Below are 16,589 nucleotides of genomic sequence, written 5' to 3' on the forward strand. Positions count from 1 at the left end.
ACGAGAAAAATGGGCAAATTTTTTTTGGAACCAGCTCTATTTTTTTCACGTCATCCTTTTTCATGTCGAGGGGGAAAAAACATGCATGCTCAGAAGCAAGTTATGAGAAGGGAAATTAGCAAAAGCAGCCCAAAGTGTGGCGTCATTCGAACGGAACTTCCCCTTTATAGTGCCGTCGTACATGTTGTACGTCACCGTGCTTTGCTCGAGCATTTTTTCCCACGAACATGTGTATACAAGGCAGGCTTAAGAGGAATTGCGACAAATCACGTCGAGAATTTTTTTTTTTTAATGACATGAATAACGGTAATGTGTACGTGGCATAAGTCTCGCCATTTAAAAATATTCTGAGTCTCACTATCCAAACTAGAGAAAACATATTCTGAGAAGTCCTACCACCTGAAACAGAGACTTTACAATTTAAAAATATTCTATTTTGAATAGTTGGACTGAGAAAATTATTTTTAAAAGTCCTACCACCCAAAATAGAGGAAAAATATTATAAGTCTCACCATCCAAAATAGAAAAAAACATTCTGTGAAGTCCTACCACCCGAAACAGAGGAAAATCTGCAAAGTCTTACCTTTTTAAAAATATTCTATTTTAAATGGTGGGACTTGGATATTTTTGAGGACTTGGAGGAAAAATATTTTGAAAAGTCCTACCACTCGAAATAGAGGAAAAATATTCTAAGTCTCACCCTTCAAAAATATTCTCAGTCCCCATTCAAAATAGAATATTTTTTAATGGTAAAACTTCGAATATTTTTCCTCTATTTTGGATAGTGAGACTCAGAATATTTTTAAATGGCAAGACTTAGAATATTTTTCACCTAATTTGGATGATGAGACCTCTATATTCTAAGTCTTGCCATTTAAAAATATTCTAAATCTCACTATCCAAAATAGAGGAAAAATATTCTAAGTCTTACCATTAAAAAATATTCTATTTTGAAAGGTGGGACTAAGAATATTTTTGAAGGGTGAGACTTAGAATATGTTTCCTCAAGTATTGATCCTGGGTTGGGAGAGGTGAAGTATTCTGCTCTGGGATTTGATCTCGTGTCTGTTTTGTATTTTTTTTGTTCTTGGACAAAACTCTAATCCACTGAGCCACCGTCACCTCTCCCCCTTGGGATCTCTCCTCCTCCTAATTCAATTTATTTTTTACTATTTAAATAGAAGATTTTTCCTCCATCTTCACTGGTTGGCGTAAAAAAATTTTCTCTACTTCTGATAAAGGAACACAGAATTTATTTGATTTTTTTAATCTACTCAACCAGTGAGACTTGGAATATTTTATCATTATCGTAGAGAATGGGAATTATTTGTCTGGTGCCCAATGCAGAGGAATGATGAGTAGGAGATATAACCTGCAGGTAGGTCATCTTCCCGATGGTTCAGGTAGTTGGTGCGCCTGAATTCAGCTGAAGGTTTGGAGATGTGTGATCGAATCCCAGGGCTGGTAGTTATTTGTCAACCTTGTTTTTTTCTTTATTTTTGGAGAACGGTTGATGACCAGATGAATTGAGCACCTCCATGAAAGAGCCTGGTAGGTGGCTCTGAGGGTTAGTAGTCAGTCAGTGGCCCAGCTTAGATTTTAGAGCCGCGGGTTCAAGGCTTGGTGTCTCTTATTTATTTGCGGCAGTTTCATACCTGAAGTATGAGAACGAACGCTTTGTTGTCTAAGGGCAGGTGATGGCTCAGAGAGTAAGGCCTTGGACTGGCCTGATGGAGACCAGGGTTTGAATCCCTGTGATGGAAGGTGGTGTGTCCCAGAAGCCCCCTGTTGGTGGAACAGGGTAGTGAGGAATGTTTCAAACCTCATGGCTATGTCCTGCCAGTAGAGGGTTTAGGTATTGTGTAGTATCTGGATTGGTGCATAAATTGTTTTTGTAGAAAAATGAAAATTTTTGCTAAGTGTAAGATTTTGGAATGGGCTGCCCCGGTAAGACAGCCCATTCTATTTATATATGTTGCAGTGATGTCACAGACCATGGACGGAAGAAGCGTGATGTCCACAACCTAAGGTGATGCCACACATGTTACAGGCCGGTGGGGACCTGGGACTGGAGCAGACTGGTGGGTTGTCCATGGCCTCCAAGCTTTCACTCAGGGATTTGAACACACGGATCCTACGAGGCTTCACTGATCTGTGTGAATTATTGCCGCCCAATTCACTCAGACTCAAGCTGGGGGTCTGCGCCCTTCTGTCCCCATCCTTGACCTCCGAGTTGCTTTCCGCCCAGATCACTCGGGGGTCCCAGCTTGGTTTTATGCGCCCTTAGTCACGTTCTCATTCTCCGAGACATTCATGGTCGCCCTGTTCCTTCAGAGATTTGAACTCGGGTCTACACTGCCCTAATCAATGTTCTTATCCACTGAGCTATTCACCTCTGCTCACCTACCTATACCTTCCTTCTTCTATTTCAGGATGACAAGGACCACACACAATAATAAAGCTATGGACTAGATCCTTCTGAAGACTCAACAACCTGCTTGTGGCTCATTGCTTCGTTACATGAAATGATCTCTGCATTGTTCTGGAGACCTGGGTTCGAATCCCAGTCATGGTTCTGTTTTATTTTAATAGTCTTGGTATATTTTTTTTTATATACAGCCCTCAAAAACTCGACTGATCTGCTCGCATTTTGCGAGTGGATTTGAGGGCTACCTGGGAGCGGGAAGCGAGCAGTGCCCCAGGATGATCTCCTCCATGCCACGCCGCATTGATGCCGTAATTCATGCCAAGGGAGCCCCGACCAAGTATTGAGTGTATCCTATACTGTACATGGACAGACTTCTCACAAAGAGAATATTTCTGTATTAAAACCCTTTTTTTATTATTATTGGTCTTATGTAATATTCAAGTTTTCTGAGATAATGAATTTTGGGTCGTCACTCGCCGTATTCCTTGTATGCTTGAAATATATCACTCTGCGTGTAATAAAACTATATAGAAGTTTCACTTTTTGAATTGAATTATTGAAATAAATAAACTTTTTGATGATATTCTAATTTTATGAGCTGCCCCTGTATGTGCGTTCATAGATGTGACAGTCATAGTTTCCCTATTCCCCTCCCCCCCTCCCCCTCGGCGGTAAGTATACCTGAGCTTTCAGCCTTTGCAGGTCCAGTTCCTTCTGCACCTCCCTCCGGATCTTCCCCATCTCCCCTCTGGCCTCCTTGTGCAGAGCGTCCTCGAACTGCGCACACGGGAGCGGGCGCGGCGTCGGTAGCGGTACAGGGGACGAGGAGAGGGAGCGGTGTCTGGTCGACGGCTTTTTATGGTTTTGTGCGGCTGCGAGGAAGAAGATTTATATATTGTAGAAAGGCAGAGGATGAGAGCGCTAACAACATGACACAATCTGAGCTCCAACCAATAGAACGGCAGAGAATTCCGCTGCTGAAGGAAATCTTCTATTTCAACAGATCGAGTCTGAATGGAAATCCGATGGTGTGTGTGGGGTCAGTGGAATGAAATCTAACTGCCTCGGTCAGTGCGCTCACCTCACCAATGGCCCCCTAATGTGCCACCAAACTACCCAATCATGAGCTGCGAGAGGCTGTAGGAGGCGGGGCCTGAGCTCTTCGGAGGAGGTCCTGGAGTCAAAGCTGCTCTCACATAATTCATTGTTCCTGGAACTTCCCTCCAGATACATTCTGTCCCCTCTTCCTGCTTTTCAGGGGTGCCCATTGGAGCGCAGGTGTTCTTTAACCCTCTTCAATAGCGGCTACTATCACCCCCCCAACATGTTACACTTTCCTGCTCTGTTGTAATGGATTTGCTCAAAGCAGCCCTGATCCTCCTCTTCTTGGGACCCACTTTGGCTCTTGTCAAGTGCCCCCACATTAAGCAGCTTTTCTATGGGGGTACCCGAGCCAAGTCACAGCTCCCTGTGTCCATTCAGAAACAGAGCTGCCGCCCAGCCCCCCTCCCTCTCGATTGGCTGACTGACAGCAGCAGGAGGAGCCATTGGTGCTGCTGTGTCTCAGCCAAACCGGGAGGGAGAATCTCAGATGGCCAAGACACTTGTGGACATCGCTGGATAGAGAGGGAGCTCAGGGGGCTGCTACACATAGAAGGCTTTTTATCTTAAAGCGGAGTTCCACCCCAAAAAATTGAACATCCGCTTTCCGGACCCCTCTCCAGTGTCACATTTGGCACCTTTCAGGGGGGGAGCAGATACCTGTCTAATACAGGTATTTGCTCTCACTTCCGGGCATTGATCGCTGCAGTATTCGCAACGATCTATGCCATGTCCAGCCCCTGCTGTCTTCTGTGAGACACACAAATCCCAGAAGACAGCAGAGACCAGTGAGATAGCACAGCACAACTCGCACATGCCCAGAAGGGAACCAGGAAGTGAAGTCGCAAGGCTTCACTTCCTGATTCCCTAAGGCCCCTTTCACACTGGGGCGGGAGGTGCGGTGGCAGTAAAGCACTGCTGTTTTGAGCGGCGCTTTACCGTCAGAATTGCGGCGTTATTCGGGCGGTTTACCCCCCGCTAGCGGCCGCAAACAGGGTTAATACCGCTCTGCAGAGGCGAATTGCTGGCGGTATAGCCGCGGTGTCCCATTGCTTTCAATGGGAAGGAGCGGTATACACACAATCACCGCCCCCAGTGTGAAAGGGGCCTTACTGAGGATGAAGGCTTCTGCAGCCGAGGGAGAGATCGGCTTCGGGTGCCGACATGGCGGGCGCCCAGGACAGGTAAGTGTCCTAATATTAAAAGTCAGCAGCTGCAGTATTTGCAGTTGATGACTTTTAATATTTTTTTGGGCAGAACTCTGCTTTAATGCATAGAACGCACCTTCTGCCTTTACAATCTTTTTTTTTTTTTTTTTTAAATCAAATAACTTTATTAGAATAAAAGCAACAGACAATTCCAGTATAAAAATTCAAATACACAGTGGATACAAGCAGTAGATTTAGTTTGTATGAATTCACATTGACTGTATACTTTTGCTACTCTTATAGAATTGTTTGTATAATGCAACAGAATAGACTACAAGCTGAACCTAAGGAACAACAGCTGCACTCTCTTCACCTGGAGTGCTACATGTTCCCCACATACACATTACAAGGAAAATATTTGCTTCATCAATATTGTGTAGGAAATACATCAGATGGTCCCTCAATGTTAACTTGCAGTGCCTAATTTCCGAGACAGTTGACATTGAAGATAGGTTGCGGAGAAGCAACCTCCGAGGCACCGACACATTTTTTTCAATCTTCTTGGGAGATTTCCTATGGTAATAATAGGTGTGTTTTCCACATATAAGAATGTTATTACCTGTTTGGATCCATCGTTTGCTTGTCGGAGATTGTGTGGACAGCCAGGACCTCACTATAAAAGTTTCCTGGCCAGGTAAAGTCACGCAATCGCATTTTCCGATGGGAATTGTGTGACAGGCTGTTGTCGGAAATCCGACAATTTGTACGCTCCATCGGACAATTGGTGTCGGCATTTCCGCCAAAAAAAAAAAAAAAAATGTGGGATAGCATGCTTTTAACATTTTCCGACAGCAAATGTGTGCTGTTGGATTATCCGATTGTGTGTATAGAAGTCGGTCAGTACAAAACATGCATGCTCCTAAGCAATGCTCACCATAAGACATTAGCAGAGGTTGCTCAAAGGGTGGCGCTAAAGAGTTGACCAAAAAACATAAAACGATGTGGTTTTCCCCCCAAAAAAAATTGCCGTTTGTATGCAAGACAAGTTCACGGCCAACGCCCTTCGGGCCGAAAACGCAGGCCGGACTTTGGACATACCTGCAATAGATCATTTAATGAAAAATCAAAATGAATCTACTCAAAACACTGTGATAAACAAAGCCCATCATTGTAAAAGCCCAAACCAATATTGCCCGATCCACTGCACGTGCTGCTTAACATGGCGGGCCACTGAATCCTAGCTGGCAAAGTGTTTTGAGGGTAGTGCCCCCTTCCCCAGAGCCAAACAGTGTTGTTTGGCTCTGGGGAAGGGGGTACTACCCTCAAAACATGTAATCAAGCTAGGATCCAGGTGGTGACCTCCCATGTTAAGGAGCATGTGCAATATTGATCTTGACGCTTACTCTGATGGGCGGTGTCTATCACAGTGTTTGTGAGTATATTTATTTTGGTTTTTCAAAAAACAATCTTTTGGGATGTGCTAGAGTGGTGTGACCTTTTCACTGTTTCTAATACATTACACAGGCCGAGGACCCCAACCCCCCTCCGCCACATGGCCATGATATGGGCTGGAGGTTGGATGCCCAGGTACTATGTGCTGCATTGCTGAGTGAGTGAAAAACTTATATAGCACTACACATGTGAACTGAATCGCTTCTGGGCGCTCGTTTGTCCATTTCTCCTTTGACCTCAGAAGAGGTGAGTTTTGATCTTTCTCCTAAAGGCCAAGTGGTTCTCCTCCAACCGAATGGAGGTTGGTAAAGTGTTCCAAAGGCGAGGGCCTTGGACCGCAAATCTCCTTTCTCCTTTGAACTTATATCTGGTTTTGGGGATTTGGAGTAGATTTTGGTTGGAGGATCGCAGTGTGCGACTGGGGTTATATGCCTTTAGTTTTTCGCACAAATACTTGGGTGCATTACCCAAGATACATTTGTGCGTCAGGCAGAGTGCTTTAAAAGGTGATTCTGTCTTTCATTGGGAGCCAGTGAAGGCTTCTCAGTGATGGGGAGATTGATTCCCAAGGTTTTTTCCCAGTCACAAGTCGCGCTGGAGGTAAGCTTAGAGCTCCTACAGACTAAAGGCCCGGGGAGGGATGTGGCGGGAGCCGTCAGGCCACACGGGGGCGGACATGGCGGGAGCCGTAGGGGTGGACGTGGCGGGAGCGTCAGGCCACACGGGGGCGGACACGGCGGGGGCAGTTAGGCCACGCGGGGGCAGTCGGGCCACGCGGGGACGGAAGCGGCGGGGGCAGTCAATTGACTGCTCCCACAGACTCTCCCCCCTGCCACATAACCATGCTCAGGCCTGGAAACTGCCCCCTTGGGTACGATGTGATGCATTGCTGGGAGGTAGAGAAGTACCAGTTTACTTTCATTTGTCTAAACTGAGTTAAGAAGCTTACAATCAAAGATCCCCGAGGGCAGGGACTGATGTGAATGTGTAGAATATATATGCGCAATGCACTGTGTAAATTGGCAATGCTATAAAAGTACCTGAAATAAAAGGATTTTTGTACTCACCGTAAAATCCATTTCTCTGAGTTCATAGACGGACACAGCATCCTTTGACCTTAGGGTTATGTTCCTCCTACCAGGAGATTTTAGGCAGAATTCTTACAGCACTTAAGGTGTTAAAACTTTCCTTCATGCCGCTCCTCCCAGGGGGCGTGGCTCCCCCAGGCATAACCCACACCCTGCTCCAGCAGCTTCAGTTCGTAACAAGCAGTACAAACCAAGGAGGGGTGGGTGCTGTGTCCGTCTATGAACTCAGAGAAATGGATTTTACGGTGAGTACAAAAATCCTTTTTTCTCTTTCGTTCATAGACGGACACAGCATCCTTTGACCTTAGGGACGTCCCCAAGCAGTGTCAAAAAACGAGGGGTGGGAAAAATAACACAGCAAACAACAGGTTACACCCCAAACAAAACCGGAGTTACTCAACGGAGGAACTCCAACCTTAAACTGCCGCCTGTAACACCCTGCGGCCGAATGAGGCATCAGAAGATGCACTCACATCCACCTTATAAAACTTTGAAAAAGTGTGGACCGACGACCAGGTCGCAGCCTTACACACCTGTAACACAGAGGCTTGGTGTCGGAAAGCCCAGGAGGCTCCAATCGCCCTGGTCGAATGCGTCGTGACCCGAAAGGGAGGCGCCCGCCCCTTCAGGGCGTAGGCCTGAAGCACAACCTGTCGGATCCACCTGGAAATGGTGGCCGACGAGACTGCCAGGCCCTTACTGGGACCGGACACAGACACGAACAGCGAGTCCGACTTCCGGAACGGAGCTGTCGCCGACAAGTAAACTCGAAGGGCCCGAACCACATCTAGAGAATGTAAAACGGCTTCCTTCGGGTTCTTCGGCTGAGGACATAATGATGGAACAACAATGTCCTCGTTAATGTGAAAGGCCGAAACGACCTTCGGAAGAAAAGAAGGTCGCGGGCGCAGCACCGCCTTATCCTGATGGATGACCAAGTAGGGGGCCTTGCAAGACAAGGCCGCCAGTTCAGACACTCGTCTGATAGAGGTAATAGCTACCAGAAAGACCACCTTCTGCGACAAAGTCAGCAAGGGGATCTCCCGAATGTCCTCAAAGGGGGCACGCTGAAGCGCCGAGAGGACCAAGTTCAAGTCCCAAGAAGGTAGCGGAGGGCGCACCGGGGGGGGCCACATGCCGGACCCCCTGCACAAACGTGCGAACCAAAGAGTGCGCTGCCACGGGACGCTGAAAATAAACAGCCAGAGCAGAAATCTGACTCTTGATCGTGCTCAAGGCAAGAGCCTGGTCCACTCCCCGCTGTAGGAACAGCAGGATCCGGGACACCACGTAAGTACGGGGGTGCCACTTCATCTCCTCACACATAGAGATGTATGCTTTCCATGTACGATGATAAATTTTTCGAGAAGTGGACTTCCGTGCACGCATCATGGTAGAGATTACCGGGCCCGACAGGCCCCGGTCCTTCAGTACCTGGTTCTCAACAGCCACGCCGTTAAAGCCAGTGACCGTAAAGCAGGATGGAAGATCGGGCCCTGAGACAGGAGATCTTCCCTCAGAGGCAGGCGCCAGGGGGCGTCTGCCACCAGACGTACCAGGTCCGCGTACCAAGAGCGACGCGGCCAATCTGGGGCGATCAGGATCGTTGGAATCCCTTCGGCTTCCACCCTGCGCAGCAGGCGGGGTAGGAGCCTTAGAGGAGGGAAGGCGTAAATCAGGTGATATTGACCCCAGGGAGCCACTAACGCGTCTGACGCGTCTGCCCACGGGTCCCTTGACCTGGCCACAAACCGTGGTACCTTCCGATTGAGACGGGACGCCAGAAGGTCCACGTCTGGAGTGCCCCATTTTTGGCACAGGATCTGAAAAACCTCCGGGTGGAGAGACCACTCCCCTTGATCCAGAGTCATGCGACTTAGGAAGTCGGCTTGCCAATTCAGAACTCCCGGAATGTATACCGCTGACAGGGCCGGAACGGACCTTTCGGCCCACCGAAGTATGTGAGCGACCTCCGTCGCCGCGGCCGAGCTCCTTGTGCCGCCCTGATGATTGACGTACGCCACGGCCGTGGCGTTGTCGGACTGGATCCTGACAGGACGGCCCTGCAGCTCCAGGGACCACCTGACAAGGCACAACTTGATCGCTCGGAGCTCCAGGATATTGATCGGCAGGCGGGACTCCTCCTGAGTCCAGCGCCCCTGGGCTGACTGGGAGCCCCAGACGCCCCCCCAGCCGAAGAGGCTGGCATCCGTCGTGACCACTGTCCAGCGGCACGGAAGAAAAGACTTCCCGGACCGAAGCACCGGAGACGTCAGCCACCATGCCAGGGAAGACTTGGCCAGATGGCTCAACCGAATCTGGCGATCCAGAGAAGATGGGACCCTGTCCCATCGTGACAGAATCTCCTTCTGTAGTACCCTGGTGTGGAATTGGGCATACGGAACCGCCTCGAAGGAGGCCACCATCAGACCCAGAACCCGCATGCAGAAGCGAAGAGACGACCACTTCTGGGTCGACAACTGTCTCACTGCAGATTGCAGGGTCCGCAGTTTTTCCGATGGGAGGAACACTTTTGCCTCCCCCGAATCCAAAACCAGCCCCAGGTGTTCCAGCCTCTGGGACGGAACCAACACTGATTTTTTGAGATTCAGAAGCCAGCCGAACTCCTGCAGAGTCCGACACGTGATGGACACGTCCTCCTCTAACTCTGAGCTTGAAGAAGCTCTCAGGAGAAGGTCGTCCAGGTATCCCACGATAGCGATCCCTCGCTGCCTTAGCAAGGCCAGGATCGGGGCGAGCACCTTGGTGAACACCCGTGGTGCCGACGCCAGCCCGAACGGGAGGGCCACGAATTGATAGTGGTCCTCCCCGATCGCAAAACGCAGATACCTTTGGTGGCTTGTGCAAACGGGGACATGCAGGTATGCGTCCATGATGTCCAAGGACGCCATGAAGTCCCCCTGGTGGAGGGCCGCTATGATAGAACGGACCGACTCCATCCTGAATCGCTGCACCTTGACAAAGGAGTTGAGGGCCTTTAGGTCCAGGACAGGGCGAATCCCTCCCTTCTTGGGAACCACGAACAGATTGGAGTAGAACCCCCGAAACCGTTCCAGCGAGGGAACCGGCACAACCACCCCTCTGTCCAGAAGATCCTGGACAGCCCCGGACAGGGCTAGCCGCCGATCCTGAGGAAGCTGGAGGTTGGATGGAAAAAATCTGTTTGGGGGACAAGAGAGGAACTCTATCTTGTACCCCGAGGCGACCACCTCGCAAACCCAACGGTCGGTCAGAAGAGAGTTCCACCGATCCGCGAAGTCGTGAAGCCGTCCCCCCACCCGAGACCCGGGCGGGGGCAGACCTTCATGCGGAAGCAGGCTTGTCCGCAGGCTTGTTTGGTTTGTTAAACCAGGGGCGCTTACGCCCGGCAGCAGGGGCTTTTGCCCCTTGCGGACCTTTTCCAGCCGCGCTGGGCGCACGAAAAAACCGCTTAGGGGTAGTAAAAGTAGGACCTTGCTTGCGGCGAGGTTCCTTACCCTTCCCCGACTGAGGGAGCAAGGTGCTCTTACCTCCAGTGGCATCCTTAATGATGTCATCCAGGGATGCCCCAAAGAGCCGTCCGCCCTTAAAGGGCAAATCCACCAAGGCCTTTTTCGAGGACTGGTCAGCCGACCAGCACTTCAGCCATATAAGGCGGCGCAGAACCACTGCGTAGACAGAAGCCCTGGAAAGCAAAGGAATCGAATCCATAGCCGCCTCACAGAGAAACTTCTGACCCTGAATCAACTGCTCAGCCAGGTCCCTAGAGGACTCGGAAGCACCCTGGACCTCCAGATCCTGCAGCAGGAGCTTCGCCCTTTCAGTTAGCGTCTGAGCAACCAGGGCGCCGGCCAGAGCCGGCCTTACCGCCGAACCCACCACCGAGAACAGGGAGCGGGCCACGGCCTCCACTCTCCTATCAGCGGGGTCCTTGAAAGCAGGAGCCCCCTCCACAGGCAACGTAGTAGCCTTACTCAGTCTGGACACAGGAGGGTCCACCGACGGAGGAGTGACCCACTTTTTTAAAAAGTCCTCCTCCAGGGGGTAACGGGTAGCAAAGCTTTTAGGAACAGTAAAAGCCTTTTGCGGTGTATCCCAATCCTTATACAACAAATTGTCCAAATAAGGAACACAAGGGAATACCTTAGCGGTACGCGGTGGTTTGCGGAATCCAAAAGGGACTGACACCGCTGGTGTCTCCGCCACATCCTCTAAATGAAGAGTCTCACGTACCGCAGTTATAAGAGCTCCAACAAATTCCTTGTCAGCAGACTCCGCAGCAGAGTCATCCTCGCTGTCCATGTGGGTTAAGCCCGCATCCTCTGACATGACAGAACCAGAAGCATCAGATTCTGCGTCAGAGATATCCCCAGAAACAGCCTCCGGGGGGGGGCGCTTTTTACCCCCCAACCGAGCATTGGCAGCTTCAAACCTGGTGAGAAAAGACTCCAGGACAGCCGACACCGATTCAACAGATGTGGCAGGGGGAGGGGCGCTAAGGGTTAATTCCGGCATTGTGAGGAATGAGGGGCCTGATTCAGGCTCCATATTGCAGCTGCCGTGTCCCCCCCACTGCCAATGGCAGGAAAAAAGTCCCCCACAGGTCACCTCCCGGCCGCTAGAGCACAGTCTGGGGCCCCCTGAGACTCACCACCCCCCTGGTACAGCGCGGTCTGTGAAGGACAAGTGTGTGCTGAGGAGAAGCTGCAGCGCTGCGTCTGTCCCCTCAGATGATTCGCGGTCTTTTTTCCCCGCTGAAACGGCCACTAGAGGCCGAACTAGTGCTGAAAACGGCGCCGGCCACAAGAAAATGGCCGCCGAATAATACAAGCGCGGCTCCGGCAAAATGGCCGCCGTTGCGCAGTTTTAAAAAGACAGTGTACCCAAAAATGACAGTACACCAAAACAGCACACAGCACACACAAAAATGCCCAGAATGTCCACCACAGTCCCCTGCAGTGACACAGAACAGCCCCAGCCATACCCGAGTGAAAAAAATATGAGCCCCAGAGAAAAAAACCCCCTGCACAGCCGTCACCCAAAGGGGGAAGGAGGGAGAGGAATAAGGGAGAGAGGAAAGCAGGGGAAAACCCTCAGTCGACCTCCCAAGGGAAAACATTCCAGCCAGACCACTTACCTGAGTAAGGGGCCACTACTTACCTGTCCTGCGACTACCCGGCTGGAGGTATCCCAGACAGAACCAACGTCCGCGAACGGCATGGCTGTCGGCCAGACACACTGTGACAAGGCCATAGAGACCGGTCATATGTGTGCCCTAGAACCGAAGTTCCCCGGCCGCCCCTGGAGCAATGGGGCCTGTCGTGGACGTCCCAAAGCGGAGCTGAGGGCCGGCACATGCTCGAAGGCCGAACATGGGGGGACTACAAGGGTCGAGGACCCAGCCTGTCACCCAGTCGGCTGTTGATAGAAGAATCGCAGGATTCAAAATAAAAATAAAATAAAAAAGCGAGAAAAAACTCGCAAAATGCAAAAAAATTTGCAAGAAAAAACTCCAGAGTCCAGGACTCCAGAGAGAGCCTGACTCTCCTGACGGTTAGGCAGAAACAAACTGAAGCTGCTGGAGCAGGGTGTGGGTTATGCCTGGGGGAGCCACGCCCCCTGGGAGGAGCGGCATGAAGGAAAGTTTTAACACCTTAAGTGCTGTAAGAATTCTGCCTAAAATCTCCTGGTAGGAGGAACATAACCCTAAGGTCAAAGGATGCTGTGTCCGTCTATGAACGAAAGAGAAAAATAAATGTGTCCCTCCCTGGACTCAATAAAACATAGAAGTGTCTCATTCAGCACAACTGCCCCCTTGTGGTTGTACTCAGAAGTTCCACTCACCCTGCAGCCTCTTCTTCCTGCGGAATTCCATGATGCTGTCGCTGTGCTGGGACAGTTTGTCCTCATCTTTAAGTTCGCTGCTCTGGTCTCGCTCCCCCAACGCCTTCTTCAGCATCTGTTCCACAAGTACACAGTGAGACACGTCCAATGGCGAGATACAGACAGCGAGCGCTCACGTCGCACACTGCGCTCACCTGATCCAGCTCGTCCAGGCGCCGGGACAGTTTCTCAGACATCTCCTGCAGCTCCATCTCCGACGACTTGTTCCGGGCCCTCTGAACAGAGAGCGGCTCATCCGCCAAGGAAAGGTCCGATGCCCTGGAGCTGAGAAGAGAGAAGAGCCTATGCTGAGCAGGTCCAAAGAGGAGAGGTTCTGGGTCCAGCACAACCCATATACCTGAACGCCGATTGGTAATAGATGTCACAAGGTGGGGATTGTGGTAAGAGATCCCTTATCTCCCCTACTATACAGAAAGAACACTAGAATGAACAGGCTGTTGGCCTACTATGAGTCACAGAGGGAAGACACTGCATGCATCACATGTGACTACAGATTACTCTTCTCATATCATAGGAGGGGGTGTGGCCTGCAGATTCCATAATAATCAGAATCAATTCCTCCATCTGTAGGCTTAGAACCTCACCCGACTACCCCAAATATATGATGTGTATCAGACAACATGCTCCATGGTTCCGCTCTCAGCGATCACATGGCAGTTTGTATTTCTCGGTATACGCCGGTCTCCTAAACACGACTTTGTAAACCTGTTCTAGGGCTGGACATGCGACAATGGTTCCCCTACCTGAACCCTACATAGAAAAGATTCTACAATCCCATCACAGTCGTGTCTTTTACACATTAAAACAACCTCACTGTACTTACTGCAATAAACACAACACAGAGGATTGTCGGGGGCACTAAGAGAAAGATAAAACGGAAAGGAAGAAGAAGGGGGAAAAAAAAAAAAAAAAAAAAAAAAAAAAAAGGATGAAGAAACAAGAGAAGAAAAAGAGGAAAAGGAAAAAAATTAAAATAAAAAAAAGACGGAAAAAGGCAAAAAAAAAAAAAAAAGGAAGAAAGAGCAAGAGATGAAAAAGGAAAAAGTCGGAAAAAGCAAGATGAAAAAAAAGAAAAGAAGGGGGAAAAAAATAAAAGGGTGGGGGAAAGGAAAGAAGGAAAAGAGCGAGCAACAGAAGAAAATAGAAAAAAAGGGTGAAAAAAAAAAAAAAAAAAAAAAAGAAGGACGAAAGAGCAAGAGATGAAAAAAGCAAAAAGACGGAAAAAAGGACGAAAAAGCAAGAGAAGAAAAAAAAAGGAAAAGAAAAGAAGGGGGGGGGAGGGAGGAAGGACAGAAGGAAAATAAAGAGCAAGAGATGAAAAGAGGAAAAAGACGGAAAAAAGGACGAAAAAGAAAGAAAAAAAAAAAAAAAAAAAGAAGGAAAGAAGCAAAAGAAAATAGGAAAGAAGGAAAAAAAATATATAATAATATATATAAAAAAAAAAAAAAAAAAAAAAAGGAAAAAAAAGGAAAAAAGGACAAAAATGCAAGGAGAAGGAAAAAAAAAAAAAAAAAAATAGGACAAAGGATGAAAAGCAAGAAGGAAAAAACAAAAAAGAAATAAAAAAGGGAAAGGAAGAAAGAAAAAAAAAAAAAGAAAGAAAAAAGAATGAGAAGAAGGGAGAAAGTTGAGATAGAGAAAGCACAATGGAGAAAATGGAAGATGTAATGGGAGGATAGGAGAGATATAGAAAATGAATAGAGAGGGATGGGGGCAGACGGAAGGAAAGAGATGGACAAGGAGGAGGGGGGGGGGGGCACTTTCTATACTACATGCCCCTGGTGGTCACTCACTCCAGTAGAGAGAACCCCGAGTCCAGCGCGGGGTCGCGGTCGCTCTCTCCTCCATCACTAGGTGGCGTCCAATCACTCTGGTCCTCCAGCGTCCTCTGAAGGGTCATGAAGCGGATGTCAGGCTGAGTCCGAAACGCAACTTTCTTTTGCGCCAATTGTGTGGGGACCTGGAGAGGACAGATGGGAATCGGTGAGAACCTCACATACACTTTCTAAGAATGAGAAATCTAGACATCTGAATACTGAAGCCTCAGGATCAATAAGACAAGCAGACTGAGGAGAGGTTGGGAGAAGCGGCCTCCATATTTATCACAAGGATGCGACTTTTTTTAATGGTGGGCCAAGCTGTCCAGTACGGGGGCAGTGATGGGTGGAGCTAAAACACTGGCAGGGGGTGGGGCTAAAGCAGCTACAGGAAGTTATAGTACCCCTCCTCCTCCTCCTCGTGTTAGTTTGTCCCACCTGAATAGTGTGACCTGCAATTACAAAGGGAGAAATTTACCAGAAGACAACAAAACAGTCCCATCCTCCATCCTCCATCCTGTCCTAGTGATCAGGAGGGAAGATTCATCATATTATTGATCCTATAAAATACAAATCTCAGCACTTCCTGTAGTGAAGACTTCCAGACAAAGAGGAACTAAACCCCCCAAGTTAAAGGGTCACTAAAGGAAAAACTTTTTTTAGCTGAAATGACTGTTTACAGGGCATAGAGACATAATAGTTAACTGATTCCTTTTAAAAATGATTAAAAATAGATAAAAAAAACAATCAGTGTAGTTTCGTTTTTGCTGTTGTTTGCTGGTTCTCTGATGTACAGAGAGCCACTAGAGGGCAGTCAGCCAATAGAGAGCAGTGATACTTTGTCTAAAACTCCTCAGCACCAATCCAGTTTCGTTTTACACACAGCTCCTTGATTAGTGACCACCGTGAGAAATCTCCCAGTACTGTGGTTATCAGGAAACAGGCAACCAGGAAGTGTCCAAAACAGAGAGGATTTACAGCAACATCAAAGCAAAAACGAACAATGAGGACATGAAACCAGGACTGCAGTAAGGTAAAGGAAGCTATTTAGCTAAAAAAAAAAATTCCTTTAGTGACTCTTTAATGTTTTCACAAAACAATTGCAGCCGGGAATGTCTAGAATGAGAGTTACTGAACGGTCAAGCCATCCGATGTCCGATGTCGGGGGCGGATCACATGTGCAGCACCATGGCAACAGCAGAGCAAAGAGTCCAAGATGGCGGCTTCCTTGGCCGTAAAGATTGAATAACTCCGCTATTCTCACCTCATTGGAGGAGACACGGCCGGCGTGTTTTGGACTCCTCCTATCCGGAGATGATGGAGGGCTGGACTCCAGACTTTTCTCGCTTGGAAGATCTGAAGGATAGAAAAAAAAATTGTATTATAATATCTGGTTTGTAGTGCCGAGAGCCCCACAGAAAGACATTCCTTATAATGTTTATTTGGTGACAGAAGCCCCGCCCCTAGGAAGATGGACATTCATCATAGAAATGACATCATGCACCAAAAAAAATTCACCAACGCATGGTTTGCTCTGTGTGTTCAGGATATAGCTTCTGCGTTTGCTTTGTGTGCGCGCGGTGTGTTCAGGATATGGATGTTCTGTGTGTGCGCGCTGTGTGCTGAGGATATGGATGTTCTGTGTGCTCAG

General features: G+C 48.7%; 1 protein-coding gene across 2 annotated transcripts in view; it reads right to left on the reverse strand.

Annotated features, from left to right (window-relative positions):
- CEP95 (centrosomal protein 95) overlaps window positions 1–16,589 on the reverse strand; it is a 39,954-nt gene that overhangs the window by 10,276 nt on the left and 13,089 nt on the right. For both annotated transcript variants that reach the window (XM_040331653.1, XM_040331652.1), the window contains 5 exons: window positions 16,203–16,294; window positions 14,915–15,081; window positions 13,256–13,385; window positions 13,062–13,176; window positions 3,110–3,300 (listed from right to left, as the gene is read on the reverse strand). In XM_040331653.1, the coding sequence (XP_040187587.1) occupies window positions 3,110–3,300; window positions 13,062–13,176; window positions 13,256–13,385; window positions 14,915–15,081; window positions 16,203–16,294 (695 nt within the window). The remainder of the gene's footprint in view (window positions 1–3,109; window positions 3,301–13,061; window positions 13,177–13,255; window positions 13,386–14,914; window positions 15,082–16,202; window positions 16,295–16,589) is intronic.

The sequence above is a fragment of the Rana temporaria genome, chromosome 12 (genome assembly GCF_905171775.1).
Source record: "Rana temporaria chromosome 12, aRanTem1.1, whole genome shotgun sequence".
NCBI lineage: Eukaryota > Metazoa > Chordata > Amphibia > Anura > Ranidae > Rana > Rana temporaria.